A 17,985-nucleotide genomic window follows, 5' to 3' on the forward strand; every position below is an offset into this window, starting at 1 on the left:
GTGACAGTGTGGAACAGCCGCCTGGGACTCCTTGGAAGGGATCTGCAGCCACCCGCCCTGGACCCGCCCTAGCCGCATCCTTGGCCCTGCTGCGCTCCCAGGCCACCTGGCGGGCAGATGCTCCACCCAGGAGGGGTACGGGGCAGTCCACCTCCTGCTTGCCTCCAGCCCTCATTGTCTCAAAAGCTCCTTCCTGAGAGGGACACTGACCTTTAGCCTGGACTTCTGGATGTTATTTATCTTGTCCTGCACTATGTCCACAGCCGCCTCAAGCTTGGAAAAGCCTCCTGCGTGCACTGAAAGCAAAAGAGGGAGTGACTGTGGGGCAGGGAGGGAGCTCCAACCACCTGCTCTTCCCAGGCCCCTACGGCAGGGCTGCCCACAAAAATGTGCCCAGGCAGGGCCTCGAGGGTCCACTGGGTCTTCCACAGTCACACTGTTATGCGTGTGTGCACGCACCAGTGTGTGGTGCTGGACACTGAACCCAGGGCTACTCTGCCCCAGAGCTACAGCTCCAGCATCTTTTTTTTTTTTTTTTTTTTGACAGGGTTTTGCAAAGTTGCTGAGGCTGCCTGGAACTCGCGATCCCTCCTGTCTCAGACTTCTTCTGAGACACTGGGGTTATAGGTGTGTGCCACTATACCTGGCTAGTAGACACATTTTTAAAAACTCTAAAAAGAACAGGTGGGATTACTTTTAATAAAGTGTTTTATCTAACCTATATATCCCAATAAGCTCTTTTAAATATGTAATCCAATTTTCCTGGGAAGATACTGAGGATTGCACAAGGGCTTGCACTTGCTTAGGATATACTACCACTGAGCTATACCCTCAATACTGTGAAGTACTTCAAAGCCATGAAGCCCTTTATTTTTTTGGCATTGCTGGGGATGGAGTCCAGTGCCTTGTGTGTGCTAGGCCAGTGCTAGACCATAGTCCCAGCCCTGATATTTATGAGAGTCTATGAAATGTATTATACCAAGATTAATAGAAGGGGAGATAGTGAAATTTTTACCAAGTGGCCTACATGCAGTATGGACAAGCAGCCAGAGAGGCCAGATCCATGGAAAAAACAGGAGCGGGACACGGCAGCTGGCCAGGAGGAGAGCTTGGGCTGTTATTGCTTGTTTACCACCTTCCTAATCTCAGCCATCCTAGTGTTGACAGGTATCAATAGGGTTCTTTTTAGCTACATGAAGTTCCACTTTCCCCCTAAGGTCTGTGGAAGAGCAGTGCCCACCAGAGGTGCCAGACAGGGACGGGACTTTGGTGATCGCAGTCACTGAACGTCTCAGTGTGCACAGCCGGGGATCTGAGTGGGCTCCCAGAAGCAGCAGCATCCACTGGGAACATAGCAGAAGTGCCACACTCTCAGTCTGGGATCTGGCTCGGTGTCAGAGTGCTAGCCCAGCAGGAGTGAGGCCCTGGGTCCCACTGCTGGTACCACTCCCGCCCCCCCCCCCCCCGCCAAAAAAAAAAAAAAAGGAAAAAAGGAAAAAAGCAAAGAAAGAAGGAATTTCAGGAGCAATTTTCCTCTTTACGTGCCAACTTTAGATCCTAAGAGTCCCTCCCTCCCAAGATAGTGCCTCACTGTACATTCCTGGTAAGCAAGACACTTAGGTCAAAGGGATGATAGCTGCTGACAGCTGATACCGATGTCACTGGGGGAGCTCCAGGAAGGACGCAGGCTGCAGGAAGGGCCTGAGCCCCTGCTCCCCTCCTACCTAGGGAAGCCAGCTGCTGCTGCAGGTTGTTTGACAGCTGGGCAAACTCTTCCCTCAGGGAGTCATGTCTATCCGGCACTTGGGCTATGTGGCCCATGGAGCGCTTGACCGCCGCCTTCTTGTCCTGGGTGCTCCTCGCCTTCTTGGCAGCCTGCATGGCCTGTGACAGGGTTTTGGTGGAAGGAATGTCCTTGGTGGGGAACTGGGGAGCCAATTCTTCATAATCTACCACCAAGTCTTGTAGCTGCTTGCTCTCCTGATCCAAGGTCGTAGGTTCCGCGGCCCCGCGGGAAGACCCTGCACCCGAGACATCTGAACGGGTCCCAGAGGGCCCGGGGGCAGCCGCAATGGCGGTTTTAGTAGCCAGTTTGCTGGCAAGGGCATCGGTGATCGCCTTGGCAGCAGCCTTGGCTGTCTGGGCAGCTGAGTTGGCAGCCGCAGCGTAGTTTGCAGCCGCTGCAGCAGCAGCAGCAACAGTGGTTTTCAATTGCTCAAGGGCATTCTGGGGACCCTTCAGGTGTACTTCCGAGGCCCTAGCCGTGGGACCCTGATCCTTGGTGGCTTCACCTGGGGAAGGCCCAGCCAGAGAGTCTACCATGAGGTAAGGGTAATATTCATCCCCCTTTTCTTCCACAGCTGGGAGCTCTGGGGCCTCAAGAGTCTGGTGCAGCTGCAATGGAAGAGGCCACGAGGATCCCAACTCTGTGGCTGGGGGTGGGGCCCTGGGGGGCTGCTGGGAGTCTGATGGACCTGGGCCAGGCTGGAAAAAGTCAAACAAAGGCCAAGTGCCAGCTCCAGGCCTGCCTCCTGGTGGTATGGGCCAAGCTCTTGGGGCAGGTTGAGGTCTGGGTCCAAATACAGGCAAAACTGCTGGCATGAACCCAGGTGTCACACCAGGCCCCACTGCAGGCATGGTTTCAGGCTCCAGCCCTGGCCCAGGCCCACGAGCAGGCCCAGATTCAGGCCTAGAAGCAGGCCCAGTCCCAGGCCAAGGCCCAGGAGCAGGCCCAGTCCCAGGAGCAGGCCAAGGTCCAGGAGCAGGCCAAGGCCCAGTCCCAGGCCAAGGTCCAGGAGCAGGCCCAGTCCCAGGAGCAGGCTCAGCTCTAGGAGCAGGCCAAGGCCCAGTCCCAGGCCAAGGTCCAGGAGCAGGCCCAGTCCCAGGAGCAGGCCAAGGTCCAGGAGCAGGCCCAGTCCCAGGAGCAGGCCCAGTCCCAGGAGCAGGCCCAGTCCCAGGGGCAGGCCCAGTTCCAGGAACAGACCAAAGTCCAAGACCAGCCCCAGTCCCAGGAGCAGGCCAAGGTCCAGGAACAGACCAAGGTCCAGGAGTAGGCCAAGGTCCAGAAGTAGACCCAGTCCCAGGCCAAGGTCCAGGCCCAGGCCAAGGTTCAGTCCCAGGCCAAGGTCCAGGCCCAGGCCAAGGTCCAAGCCCAGGCCAAGGTTCAGTCCCAGGCCAAGGTCCAGGCCCAGGCCAAGGTCCAGGCCCAGGCCAAGGTTCAGTCCCAGGCCAAGGTTCATTCCCAGGCCAAGGTCCAGGCCCCGGCCAAGGACTAGGAGCAGGAGCAGGAGTAGGAACCAGCCCAGGCCTTGGAGCAGGAACAGCCCCAGACCCTAGAGCAGGAATAGGCCCAGGCCCAGGAGCAGGAACAGGCCCAGGCCCTGGAGCAGGAACAGGCCCAGGCCCTGGAGCAGGAGCAGGAGCAGGAACCAGCCCAGGCCTAGGAACAGGAGCAGGCCTAGGCCCAGGAGCAGGAGCAGGAGCAGGAACCAGCCCAGGCCTAGGAACAGGAGCAGGCCCAGGCCCAGGAGCAGGAGCAGGAGCAGGAGCAGGAACCAGCCCAGGCCTAGGAACAGGAGCAGGCCCAGGCCCAGGAGCAGGAGCAGGAGCAGGAGCAGGAACCAGCCCAGGCCTAGGAACAGGAGCAGGCCCAGGCCCAGGAGCAGGAGCAGGAGCAGGAGCAGGAACCAGCCCAGGCCTAGGAACAGGAGCAGGCCCTGGAGCAGGAGCAGGAGCAGGAACCAGCCCAGGCCTAGGAACAGGAGCAGGCCTAGGCCCAGGAGCAGGAGCAGGAGCAGGAGCAGGAGCAGGAACCAGCCCAGGCCTAGGAACAGGAGCAGGCCCAGGCCCAGGAGCAGGAGCAGGAACCAGCCCAGGCCTAGGAACAGGAGCAGGCCCAGGAGCAGGAGCAGGAGCAGGAGCAGGAACCAGCCCAGGCCTAGGAACAGGAGCATGCCCAGGCCCAGGAGCAGGAGCAGGAGCAGGAACCAGCCCAGGCCTAGGAACAGGAGCAGGCCCAGGCCCAGGAGCAGGAGCAGGAGCAGGAACCAGCCCAGGCCTAGGAACAGGAGCAGGCCCAGGCCCAGGAGCAGGAGCAGGAATAGGCCCAGGCCCAAGCCAAGGCCAAGGCCCAGGACCAGGCCCAGGCCCAGGCCAAGGCCAAGGCCCAGGACCAGGCCCAGGCCAAGGCCAAGGCCAAGACCCAGGTCCAGACCCAGGTCCAGGCCCAGGCCAAGGCCAAGGCCCAGGACCAGGCATGAGGGCCTGAGGTTGACCTGGCGCCTGGACACTGCTGAGTAGATCTGCCTGGGCAGGCGGCCAGCCAGTCGGCCAGGCAGTCTGCTGGAGGCCGGGGCCTTGGATGGGCCATGAAACATGGGAAGGCAACCTGGGCTCCTCCTGGGCCAGGGCAGCCTGTGGAGGCTGGTCTGTGGTCTGCCACTGTTTGGACATCTCCAGCTCTTGTGAAGTGGCTTCCTGTGAAAGAGGGGGCTGAAGAGGTGGGCCCACACCCCCTTCCCCTCCCCCACTGCCCCTCCTGTTCCTCTACTCACTGGAGTGAACATGGCCTCATGGAGGCCACTCCAGAGCACCAGATCCTCAGCTTTGGGGAGAGCGTGAATCCTGTTCTTGAGAGAATCCTGTGGAGTGGGGTGGGCAGTGCAGGCGTGAGCTGGGGGTGCGTGGCCCTCGGGGGGGGGGTCTCACTACCCACACAGAACCAGACCGCCCTCCAGTGGCTTGCCAACCACAGTGCCCTCTTCATTTACAGAGAAACCTCCCCACCCCGCCCTGCCCCCAGCCCGAGGGAGGAAGGACAGGACCCTGGCCCTCACCACTTCATGCTGCAGTATGCTCATCTTCTGGTTCTGCGTTTTCAAGTCCTCAGATAAGAGGTCCACTTTTTCTGGGCATATCTGTCAAATGAGCTGAGTCTGTGGTCTGGAAGACAGGTTCTGATCCCAGTCCTGTTGCTTCCCACAGTGCTAGATGACCAAGAGCTTGAGAAGGGTGAAGAGTTTCCCAGGGAAGGAAGAGGGATGCCAAAGAGTCTATAGACAAATAAGTCTCAGACACAATGGGCTAAAAAGCATTCAACAGACTTCTGTACCACAGAACTTATCAGAGCCTTGAATGGGCAAAAGCACATTAAGAATCTCCCAGAGGCAGGGCACAGTGGTGCACACCTATGTCCCAGCAGCTCGGGAGGCTGAGGCTGGAGAATCGTGAGTTCAAAGCCAGCTTCAGCAACTTAGCAAGGCCATAAATGAGGCCCTGTCTCAAAATGAAAAATCAAAAATGGGCTGGGGGGGGGGGCTGGGACTGTGGCTCAGCGGTAGAGCGCTCGCCTAACACGGGCGGGACCCGGGTTCAATCCTCAGCACCATATAAAAAAAATAAAAGGCATTGTGCTGTGTCCACCTACACCTAAAAAATAAATATTAAAAAAAAAAATGGGCTGGGGATGTGGCTCAGTGGTTAAGTGTTCCTGGGTTCAATCCTCAATACGAAAAAAAAAAAAAGAATCTTCAAGAAGTGGGCCAGGAAGACATTGTTTTTCAAGCAGATTGGTCCCAGGGATCCTCTTTAGTGTTTCATAGCATTGCTTCCTGACACTGCCCATCTACTCAAATAGAATCTACCCACTCTAAGATGGAAGTTCAAGTGCACCCAGTGACGTATGAAACAGAGGCAACACATTAGTCATGTAATTTGGAGCAGGTGGTCTAACCTTGGCCACAATGCTGGCCTGGAGGTTTGCAGACCCAGCTTCTGACCCCACTGTGGACTAGGGGAAGCTGTCTCGGGATTTAGGGATTCCATGTCTTTCCATGTCATGGTAGAGTCTAGAACAGACTTGGACAAATGGCTCGGAGATGCAGAAGAAGTCAGTATGTGTGCCTGCACTAGCTTTATCCTGCTTTTCAGTGTGAACAGAGCTTTCAACAGGAGGAAAAGGTGTTCTCTTTCTGCCGAGTTGAGGGACTATAAGCCTGGAGTTTCTGAGAGTCGGGGAGTAGCTGCCTGAACATGAAGCCAACACAGAGGAAGTCATCACCGAGAGGCAGATGCTGAGGGGGCTGAGGGCCTCCATCTGGCTGTGGCTGGAGGTGCCCCTGGACTTTTTAGTAAATGAGAATGAATTCTATTATTTTTCCCAAGTCGGGATGAACTGGGTGTCTGACAACGGACATCCTAACACAGTGGAGTAAGGGGCACTAAGGGGTCACAGGGAGCTCGGGAGGGAGGCCAAGGGCTGGGCCAGGAGGGTTCCCTTCTTCTCCCCTCTTGGCTGCATTCTTTGACCAAGAACAGGCTTTCTAGGCCTGGACCACCAGATGTCCACCAGCACAGCCAGTGTGGAGGATGCAGGGGAGGAATTACCTTTTCAAAACAATCCTTCATCATGTTCACGTCCTTCCTGAGGGTTTCAACGGTGACCTTGAGTGGGTACAGGTCAGTGAGCAGATCCTGCAGGGTCACCATGGACTGAAGAGGGAGAGAAGAGGGGGAAACCCTGAAGTTGGGTGTGGTTATAGCAGAAGGCAAACGAAGTACAGAGCTTTCTGGTGACGGCATAGTCCTGGGGATCATCTTGGCTCTCCCACAGCCGAGGCTGAAAGTACCCAGAGACCAGCAAGTGCTCCCCAAGACAACAGGGCTGCAAGCCCCAGGCAGACTGGGCGGGAAAGAGGTGTCTCCGCGTTACCCAAAACATCTGCTAGCTACGGAAGGAGGAAGCAGGCTGGTCCCTGGGGGATAGCACCTGGAGGATCAGAGTCAGGGGAGAAATGACCATGTTTATTTATTTATTTATTTTCTTTAGAAGTTAGAATTGAACCCAGGGGCATTATACCACAGAGGCACATCCCCAGCACTTTATACTTTTAATTTTGAGACAGGGTCTCACCAAGCTGCTTAGGGTCTTGCTAAATTGCTGAGGCTGGCTTTGAACTTAAGATACTCCTGCCTCAGACTCCCAAATTGCTGGGATCACAGGACATCACAACCACACCTGGCCTGGATTTACATTTTGAAAAGATCTCTCTGGCTGCCTGAGGAGATGGGCTCTGGAGGGTAAATGGGACACAGAGGACCAGCAATGAGACTTCCAGGCTAAACTGATGGTTGCAAGGTAAGGCTCAAAGCTCGCTGCACAGTTGACTGGGACTGTCACCACCTCTTTGTAGGTTTCAGATTTATCAAGTGTTAGGATATGCGAGGAAAAGTGATAAGTTGTACAAAGAGCTTTGTGCCTAGCTAGGCATTCAGTTAACAAATGGTACAATGACAGAAGCCAGTCCTGATGGATAATTAAGAATCAATGTTTTAAATGTTCAGTTAAAAGGTAGAGACTGGAAGAATGGATTAAAAAAAATGTAGTCCTAGCTGGGTGCAGTGGCACATGCCTGTAATACCAGCAGCTCAGGAGGCTGAGGCAGGAGTATCTCGAGTTCAAAGCCAGCCTCAGCAACTTAGTGAGACCCTATCTCAAAATAAAAGAAAATAATAGCTGGGGATGCATCTCAGTGGTAGATTTGCCCTGTGTTAAATCCCCAGTACCACCAAAACAGGAGGAGGAGGAGGAAAAAAAGGCTGAAAGAGAAATAGGCAATTTTAAAAAGCACAGTTGGCAGCTACAATACCATATTTCTATTGTAGAATAGAACTAGACCGAAGATCAACAAGGAAACAGAAAACCTGAACAACACTAAACCATGCAGGCACCAACAGTGTCCACAGAACACCCTGACAATGGCAGAACACATGCTTAGAGCACTCTGCCGGGTAGATCGCACGGCAGGAACGTTTTAGAACCCGTGTATGTGCTGACCATAGTGGAATTCAACTAGAAGTCAACAGAAGAAACTTGGAAATTCACAGGTGTGTGAGAATTAACTCTCCTAAATCACGAATGGGTCCAAGAAGCCACAGACGAAATTAGGAAATGCTCTGAGACAAACTGAAAACAGAGCACGGCACACCAAAGCTCACAGGCTGAAGCTAAAGCGGTGCAGAGAGAGAAACGCATAGTGGTCAGTGGCCACACCGCAGAGGAAGACTTCCCATCAACAGCCTCACTTTCCACTGGAAGAAAGAAGGCAAACTAAACCTAAGCAAACAGAAGTAAGAAAATCACGGAAAGTACAGTGCAAGAGAAAAATCAACAAAACTGACAAACCGTTGAGCTTGATGGACCAAGAATAAGACAGACTCAAATTACTAGAATCATAAGTTAAAGAGGAGACCTTTGACTCTACTGAAATAAAAATGGACAAGTTCCTAGGAAGACACAAACTACCAAAATAAACTTAGAAAGAAATTGAAAATGTGAATGGACCTGTAACAAATGATGAGACTGAAGCAGTATTAAAAAGTAAATACCCATCAAAGTCCAGACCCAGATGGCCTTACCACTGACTCCCACAAAACACTTAAAGAGGGGGCTGGGTTGTGGCTCGGTGGTAGAGCATGCGCGCCTAGCATGTGCGAGGCCCTGGGTCCTCTGCACCACATAAAAATAAATAAATAAATAAAGGTATTGTGTCCAACTACAAAAAAAAAAAAAAGAAAAAAGATTTTTAAAAACACTTAAAGAATTAATGCCAACCCTTCACAAACTCTTACAAAAAAACAGAAGAGGAAGGAACACTTCCAAACTGATTCAGTGAAGCCAGCATTATACTGATGCCAAATGCAAAGACAAAAGAAGAAAAGAAAACTGAAATATAAACACAAAGTTCTCAAGAAAACACTAGCAAACTGGATCTGGCAACATATAAAAAGAATTCTATACCATGGCCATGGGGTGGATTAACCCCAGAGATTCAATTAATTCAACATCCAAAAACGAATTAATGTAATATATCACATCAATAAGAAATATGTTATCAACTTTATTTATTTATTTATTTTGGTACCAGGGTTTGAACTCAGGGGCACTAGACCACTGAGCCACATCCCCAGCCCTATTTTGTATTGTATTTAGAGACAGGGTCTCACTGAGTTGCTTAGTGCCTCGCTGTTGCTGAGGCTGGCTTTGAACCCACAATCCTCCTGTCTCAGCCTTCAATTTTAAAAATATACAATCATCTCAATTGGCACAGAAAAAGCATTTGATAAAATACACTCTTACATGAAAAAAAAAATTCAGTAAACTGGGCGTGGTGATGCATGCCTGTAATTCTAGCAACTCAGGAGGCTGATGCAGAAGGATTGCAAGTTGGAGGCCAGCTCTGGCAACTTAGCAAGACCCTGTATCAAATAACAAAAGGTCTGGGATGTAGCTCAGTGATGAAGTGCCCCTCGGTTCTATCTCCAAAGAAAACAGAACAACAACAACAAAACAATACTCAGTAAATCAGGACACTTCCTCCACTGGATAAGGGACATTTACAAAAGACCTCGAGTTAGAGCTCAGGGCTCAGCAGCAGAGCACTTGCCTGGCGTGCTCAACGCCCCAGGTTCATGTCTGCTATGAAGGAGAAGAAAAAAGAAAGGGGAAGAGAAAGACAGTGTGGTACGGGCACAAGGACAGACAAGCAGATCAATGGAGTAAAACTGAGAAGCCCAGAAATAAACCCACCCAGCTACAGTCAACCGATTTCCAACAAAGGCATCAAGATTGATCCAGTAGGGAGAAAAGAATCATCTGTTGAACACATGGCACCAAGACAAAGTAGCTGTCACCATGGCCTGTGGCTGTGGTCCCAGGTATCTGGGAGGCTAAGCCAGGAGGACTGCTTAAGACCAGGTGTTCGTGGTCAGCCCAGGTCACTACTGTTCATAGCAGGGCTATGTGTAGTGAACTAATGAACCCCAACGTCCATTAGTCAGTCAGCTAAATGTGGCATTACTCATACAGCAGAATATCATTTGATAAAAAGAAATAATAATGTGCTGATGGGTGAACCTGGAAAACAATAAGGTACAGTGAAGGACTGGGAGCTCAAGCAGGCACGAGAGGCGTCACTGCTATAGATTGAGGGGTTTCTTTCTGGGTATTGAAAAATGTCCTAAAATTAGACTGTGGTGACAGCAGCACGGCTCTGTCAATACCCTTAAAAATGCATGAATTTTCTGGTAAAATGAAATACCTCAATAAAGCTGTAAAAACTGCATTTGTGTTTCAGAAACGATGGGAGGAAATCTCAACACTGTCTATGTAGGAGTCAGGAGTCACTGCTAATTTTGTTGGGAGTGACAGTGGAATTATGGGATGGGTTTTACAAATTCTCATTTGCTTAAGGTGCAAAATGTTTCTCAGAGAGACCTCCAATGTGGAGACTGTGGGTCAGCAGCCTTCCTTCCCCGCTCCTCTCCCATGGTAGCTGTGGGCAGCCCGGAAATGGCCAATCAGAAGCTGACCTGGCAACAGACTCCACCGACCAGGTTCCTGCCGGCAGAAGCAATTGCCCTGTCAATTCATCTCAGCCTGGACCAACCAACGACAGATGGCCCTAAACTCGGCTCAGCCAGCCTGCTGTCGGTAGTGACAATTTAGATGGCCTAGGCCCTCCTACCTCCAGCCGCCCTTAGAAGCATTGCGCTCGCCCGGACTTCCCTGGCCCTCACCCTTTGGCAGACCCGGGAGCCTCGCCCTGAGAGCGCCCCCCAATAAACTTCTTTTGGTGCCTTATTCTTTTATTTTTTTAATATTTATTTTTTAGTTGTATATGGACACGATACCCTTTATATGTGGTGCTGTGGATGGAACCCAGGGCCTCGCACGTGCTAGGTGAGCGCTCTATCACTGAGCCACAACCCCAGCCCTGGTGCCTCATCCTGTTCCGTGGTTCCTGGTCTCGCACACCTTATCTGCTTTCTAGAGACCTTCACAGATCTACTGATGCTTCCTCTATCCTCCTGTCTTCCTGGGGGTGACAAGGAGCCAAATATGCTGAGCAGAAATTATCCTCAACCCAGCCAAGATAAGTGCCGGGCAAGGCCCAGAAGAAATGGCAGAACTCTATGGCTTGCCCTGTGGGAAGGTCACCCATGAAAGGAGAAAGGCTCTTTCCTTCACGTGGCTCTGTTCTCCTGTGATGTGCACACCCAGCCCAGACTGTAGCATGGGGACATGCCTTGAACTCCTGTTTTAGGGAACAAGGCACCAGAAGAACCCTTGGGGGGAGGGTCAGGTCTTTTTTCTGACCAGAGCCCCTCCGGGCACAGTTAGGGCTTAACTGGAGCTGAGAAAACTGTCCTTCCCAGGAGCTGAACTGTGGCATGTCCCACGTGGCGCCTGGCGTGGCACTGCCGCCTAGGCTTATCCAAACATGTTCCCATCCCCCCAACTTGCCAGGCACAGTGGCCCATGCCTATAATCCCAGCAACTTGGGAGGCTGAGGCAGGAGGACTGAGAATTCAAAGCCAACCTCAGCAATTTAGCAAGTCCCTAAGCAACTTAGTGAGTCTCTCAGTTGTCTCAAAATAAAATATAAAAATATAAAGAAGGCTGGGGATGTGATTCAGTGGCTAAGTATCCCTGGGTCCAATCCCAGGTTAAAAAAAAAATGCAGAGAGAACTCTTCCGAAAGAAGAATAATATCCAGAATATATAAAGAACTCAAAAATTTTAACACCAAAAACCCAGTGGGGGGCTGGGGCTGTGGCTCAGTGGTAGAGCACTTGCCTAGCATGTGTGAGGCACTGGGTTCCATTCTCAGCACTGCATATAAATCAACAAAATGAAGTCCACTCACAATTAAAAAAAAACACCCAATGGGCAAATGAACAGCCATTTCTCAAAAGAAAAGATACCAAAGGCCAACCAACAAAAATATGAAAAAATGTTCAACACTGTTAGCAATTAGGAAAATGCAAATCCAAATGACTGAGATTTCATCTCACACCAGTCAGAATGGCAGTCATCAAGAATACAAATAATGGGGCTGGGATGTAGCTCAGTGGCAAAGCGTCTGCCTTGCATTCGCAAAGCCCTGGGTTCAACCCCCAGTTCCAAAAAAGACAAAAAAAAAGAACTCCACCAAAAAAAAAAAAAAAGATTAAAAAAAAAAGAATACAAATAATGATAAATGCTGGAGAGGATGTGGAGGAAAAGGAACACTTTTACGCTGTTGGTGGGACTGTAAATTAGTATAACCACTATGGAAATCCATACGGAAGCTCCTCAAAAGACTAGGCATGGAGGGGGCCGGGGATATGGCTCAGTGGTAGGGCACTTGCCTAACATGCTCCAAGTCCTGGGTTCAGTCCCCAGCATTGCAAAAAAAAAAAAAAAAAAAAAAAGACTAGGCATGGAACTACCATAGGACTCAGCTATACCATTCCTCAGTTTTATCCTAAAGAATTAAAGTCATACTACAGTGATACATGCATACCCAAGTTTATAGCAGCACATTTAACAATAGCCAATCTATGGAACCCAACTTGGTAATTGTCAGTAGATAAACAGATTAAAAAATGTGTTATATATACATAATGGAGTTTTATTCAGCTATAAAAAAAATAAAATTGTCATTTGCAGGAAAATGGGTGGAACCAGAGAACATTATATTAAATGAAATAAGTCTAACTCAGAAGGTCAAAGGTAGTGAAGCTAGAGAGGAAAAAGGAAAAGAAAGGTGGTGGTGGTGGGGGTGGGGTGGGGGTGTGTGTGTGGGGGGAATCTCATGAACATCAAAGGGACATCAGTAGAGAAAAGGGACCACACAGAGGGAAATGGGAGGGAAAAGGGAAATACTGGGGAATAATATTGGCCAAATTAAATTGTTATATTGTGTGCAAGTACCAATATGTAACAACAAATCCCACTATTATGTAAACTATAATGCACCAATAAAAAATACGGGAAGAGGGGCTGGGGATTTAGCTTAGTGGTAAAGTGCCCCTGGGTTCAATCTCTAGTATCCCACCACCACCAAAAAAAAAAAAAAAAAAGAATGCTGGCTCAGGCTAGGGCCCAATAAGGGGGTCCAAAGCAAACACCACCTCAGACAACCACATCCAGAGCTGTGGAAAATGGGAATGCTAACGTCACCTCCCAGGGAAACTTTTCTTTTCATTACTGGGGACTGCAGCCAGGGCCTCACACATGCTAGGTAAGTGTCCTACCACTGAGCTGCAGCCCCGCGCCTCCACGGCACCTTGGGAAGGTTTTGCTGTTGCTCAAGTGTTCATCACTGTTATGGTTTGGGTGTGAGGTTTCCCCCTAAAGCTCTTGTGTCTCTGCAGGAATAGTCAGAGGTGAGGAGATTGAATTATGAGAGCTGCAATCTAACCAGTCCGTCCTAGTTTGAATGAACTGACTGGGTGGTAACTGCAGGCAGGTGGAGCGCGGCTGGAGGTAGTGGTCACCGCGGCCTTGCCCTGGAAGGGTGCACTGGCCTGTGACTCCTTCCGCTCTCTCTGCTTCCTTGCTGCCATTAGGGAGCAGCTTCCCTCTGCCATGCTCTCCCGCTATGATGTCCCGCCTCACCTGGGGCCCAGAGTAATGGAGCTGACCATCCATGGAGTTAGACCTCTGAAACTGTGAACCAAAATATACATTTCCTCCTCCATGTTGTTATTTTGGTCACAGCCATGACTAAAACAATTATTATTAGACCCTGACTGGCTAAAACCCCAACCTGTCTTCAACACATTTAGGCAACAATATAAAATACCCCAAAACCAACTGAAACGAAAATGCATTCCAATCTGGGTGACACACTGCAGGTGCTCTGGTTGTTGGAAAACAGAACAAGGAGTTCTGAAATAAACAAGCAACAACATGTTGGACCCACAACTTTATGAAAGCAGCATTATACAGAACAATCTTAATAGCTCACAGCATCCTTCATCTTCCCCTGTGGCTGGCCACCAGGGATTATCATTACAGATGAGAAAACCAAGGCCTCAACCAGGCGGGCAGAGGCCGCTCAGGCTGCTTGTCTACCACATGTAGAAACCCAGTCAGGGAGGAACCTGGGAACCTGCAGTTCTGGAAAGGCTCACTAGGGGGAGCTAGTGCACAGCCACCAAGGGGCAAGCTGGGTTTCCCCTGCAATCAGCTGGAGGTTAGGACAACCAGGCTGAGCTGGGAGCCTCCAGTATTGTTTTTGATTGGGGGGGGCGGGGGCGGGGCTTTTTTTTTTTTTTTTGGTTGAACCCAGGGTGCTCCACCACTGAGTCATATTCTTTCCTTTGAGACAGGGTCTCACTAAGTAGCCCAGGCTGGCTTGAACTCACAGTTCTCCTACCTCAGGCTCCTGAGTTACTGGGTTATAGACACCACCACTCTGCCAGGCTGGGGAGCCCAGGCTTTCTAATCCAGAAGTCTCAAATGGGGCAGTAGCATCTGGCAATGTCTGGAGGACAGGCTTTGGCTTGTCACAACACGGGGTGCTGCTGGTGTCACTGGGCAGAGGCCAGGGGTGCTGCCTGACCTTCTACAATACACAGAACACAAGCCATAGGAATTACTCAGCCCAAATGTCAATAGTGCTGAGAAGCCTTGCAATCTAACCCTTAATAACAACTTGCAGTGGGGCACAAGTCCTCAAATCTGGTGGTGTGTTGACCAACAGAGCCAGTCCCTGGACCATGCCTATGGATCCCAGTCCGCTTGCTGCCAAGAGGCCTTCCCCACTCCTGGTGTCTGCCCTTGTTTCCCAAGCACTATGTGCTCTGTTTGGGGTGGGTGCTGAGACCAGCAGGCTCTGATTCTCCATTTTTGGCCTGTGCCTCTTGGGGGTGCCCAGTAAGGGCAGCAGGGGACACTGGCACAATCAGCCCAGAGCAAGGGGCTGCCAAGGTGCAGTCCAGGTGGCCCATGGCATCAACACAGCGTTTGGTTTGCCAGCCTCAGTGGCTGATGGGTACAGACACTTAGCTAAGCAGCTTGCTCTAGAACCAGCTACCATGGCAACCCCCTTCAATGGGTCGCTGTGGTAAGCCATTGCAATGACTTTCCAACGGCAGGGACATTCCTTATCTGTACAAACAGGCCTCTAAGGGCTGCATGGTCAAGTCCAAACCTGTTCACAAGCCCTTTTATGAGCTGAGCAGATGACCCTGTTCAGTGCTCAGGACATTCAAGAGCTCTAGAAGTCACTACTTTGCCCAGGCTCGCCTTGAACTTATTGGCTCACCCCACCAGCCCTGCATCGGCCTTCGGAGTGCTGGGACTCCATGCGTGTGTACTGCTCCTGGCTAGCACTGGTGTCAGCCCAAGTGCCTGCTGTGGCTCAGCCTTACCAGCTCTGCTCCATTCCTGTTGGTGTGGGATATCTGCTTCCATAAAACTTCAACCTCTGGTGTCTCCAAATTGAGAGCTCATCTCTTATAGACAGCATTTAGTTAGGTCATGGGGTTTTTTAAATGAATTCTGCCAACCTGCTTTTCATGTGGTAAAAAACACATAACAATATTAAAGAGTATGATCCCGGGGCACTTGATACAGACAGAAGTATGACTGTCACCACTCCTTACTTCCAAGACATTTTGTTCCCCTGAAAGAAAATCCTGCCTCCATTAGCAAACCACTCCCTCTCTCCTTTCCAACAGCACTCATCCCATTTCTGCCTGCGGACATGCCCCTCCTGGCCATTTCATGTAATTGGAATCAGGCGGCTCGGGGCCTCTGTGCTGGCTCCCTCCCTTCATTCGGCACATGGCTTGTGGCTCCTCCCTGCACCGCTCTGCCCCTCTTGCCTGACAGGGCCCAGGCTTGGCTAGACTGACTCCTCCTCCCTCCCACAAACCCAGAGCTCAGGTCCTCATATCCTGCAGGGCCCTGGGCTGGCTGACTCGCTGAGACTTCAGTCCGCCTCTTTCCCTGCTCAAGTGAAATCTCAATAAACGGACTGGGCACCTAAAATATGTTGAGCTCCGTGCTAAGCACTTCCTGGGCACTCTCATCCAGTGTGAATTCTTGCTACAACCTGGGAGGAAACCATTATCGACTATTACTGACTATGACCAACCCCACCCTTTCTGGCTAGCAAGAGGCTGTGTGCCTGCTGCTCACAAACCCACATGGCCTAGGTTTCTACAGGCTTCTCCGTTTTGTAACACTGACCTCAAGTAGGTTACAAAACCACTAGGTGCCACTGTCTTCTCACCTGAAAACTAGACTACCTGCCTCCTGAAGTTACTACAACACTTAAAGCACCTCTCAGATGCACAGCATTTAGTCCATCTGGCACTTGGTAATTGCCTCACGAAGTTATGAGACCCTCCACCCACAAAGCAGCCACGCCCACCCCACCAGCCCTGGAAACTGGCCTATTCTGGATATTCTGTATAAATGGAACAATACAGCAAGTGTCCGTTTGTGTCCGGCTCCTTTCCTCAGTACTTGACAAGGATGCAATCTTGGGAGTTTTGATTCTGCCAGACTCCAAGGTCTGGCTCTACCCTCCCTCTGTAAAGGGATGCCCACCATGAAGGAACAGGGAGCAGCATGCTTGGGAGGAGCGCTCAGGGGCTGAGAGGCTTCTATAGCTGGGCTTTTACCTTGGCCATGGCTTCTTCATTGCCCTCCACCATCTTTCGGAGCTTGATGAGATGCCACAGGTCCTCGGCAGGCCGTTTGGTCCCCTGGCTGCCCTCCAGCAGCTGGGCAGTGGAGGGCAGGTCCTGCAACCCAGCCAGTTGATTCTCTATCCTGTCGAGGCGGGTCACCACACCGTCAAAGACGTTGCTGAGTCGCTTCATAGGGTTGATTACAGGCTGGGAATCTCCTTCCCCAGGCACAAGCACGACCTGCGAGGTCTGGAGGAAGTCCTCATCCCCCGAGAGTTCCTTCTTGAGCTCAGCCATTTGAATGTGCTCCAGAATGCCCTTGATCAGGAGGTGCAGGGCCCTGAAATTCACCACCCCACACTGTGGTATGGCAATGTTGGTCAGTTCCATGAATGTGAGTGAGAAGCTCATCTTGCTGGGCTGGGTTGGCGCGGCTAGGCTTCTTGGAATCCTTGGGGACAAGTGGTGGCTTCCTGTGGTCAAAGAGCTGCACAAGCAGGTCTTCAGAGGCTCGGAAGGCAGAGAGTCACAGTGGTCAGGGAAGAATGGCCTCTGTCCTGGCCAGAGATCAGATCTGATTTTCTGGTTGCTAGGACACCAGAGAACATGGTCAAGTGGGCATGCTTCTGAGAGCCAGGAGCAGGTGGTGCTCCTGGGTGAGCCACGCCCAAATAGGAACTCCATTAATATTTAATGACTACCTGAATAGTGAACAGGCAGCCCTTCATTCCAGCCCTCTGCTTGTGTAAGGCTGATGACCCTTTCCAAGAGGTATGCAGGGAAGTGAGGGAGCAAGCATCTCAGAAGTCTCTAGAATCAGAAGACAGATTTCTTGGAGTCAGGAAGACCTAGGTTTTAAGAAAAGAGGACATAGAAGAGTCTGAAGAACTAAGCTGGTTCCTTGGCAGGGCCAAACGCACACCTAGCTGCTCCAGTTTCTGGAAGGGGAGAGCAGGGAGGTGAGTGGGCGTCATTTGGTCTGTCCTGCATGTCCCTGTCTTCCTGGATGATATCGCCCTTGCTGAACCCTGCTCTGCTCCCCACATGAGCTGGGGCTCAGTAAGACCCCAGTTCTAATCAGGGTCTTAGTCCTGCTCTGAGTCTGAAGGCATGGCTAGGAGCCAGTGGCTGCAGGGTGAGGAGGCTTTGTGGGGTCCTGTTATAGTCAGGCTCTGCTGGGTCAGTTCTGGGTCCCAACAGCAGTCTGCTTGTCCCCATCTTCTAGTGAAGCCTGCAGGGAAGTTCCTCCATTCAGTGCTCCCCTGAACCTCACATTCCTGGTGCACAGCCTGCAAGATGGCCTGCTCAGGATTCCCACTGGCTAAGGACCAACCTTGCTGGCTTCCCTGAAGGAACTCTGGAAAGCAGAGTTTGACTTCCTCAAACACTCCCCAAACCACCTACCATGGACCTGATCTAACAGCCAGATTAGTCAGTGTTCTCCAGAGACAGAACCCACAGTATGCACTCCCACAGACAGTGAGAAGGGACGTGTCAGGGGAACTGTCATTAAGG

The 17,985-nt window shown here is 51.3% G+C and overlaps 1 protein-coding gene across 1 annotated transcript in view; it reads right to left on the reverse strand.

Moving 5' to 3' along the window:
- Nucleotides 1-16,881, reverse strand: part of LOC308652299 (uncharacterized protein C16orf96) — a gene marked incomplete at its 5' end in the record, with an annotated part of 38,815 nt that extends 21,934 nt beyond the window's left edge. The window contains 7 exons of the mRNA XM_081300048.1: nucleotides 211-296; nucleotides 1,725-2,484; nucleotides 2,619-3,271; nucleotides 3,440-4,640; nucleotides 4,836-4,916; nucleotides 6,385-6,489; nucleotides 16,462-16,881. Of these exons, the coding sequence (XP_081156174.1) occupies nucleotides 211-296; nucleotides 1,725-2,484; nucleotides 2,619-3,271; nucleotides 3,440-4,640; nucleotides 4,836-4,916; nucleotides 6,385-6,489; nucleotides 16,462-16,881 (3,306 nt within the window). The remainder of the gene's footprint in view (nucleotides 1-210; nucleotides 297-1,724; nucleotides 2,485-2,618; nucleotides 3,272-3,439; nucleotides 4,641-4,835; nucleotides 4,917-6,384; nucleotides 6,490-16,461) is intronic.
- Nucleotides 16,882-17,985: the final 1,104 nt, after the last annotated feature.

Source organism: Spermophilus citellus, assembly GCF_964194105.1.
Source record: "Spermophilus citellus genome assembly, chromosome: 6".
NCBI classification, from domain to species: Eukaryota; Metazoa; Chordata; class Mammalia; order Rodentia; family Sciuridae; genus Spermophilus; species Spermophilus citellus.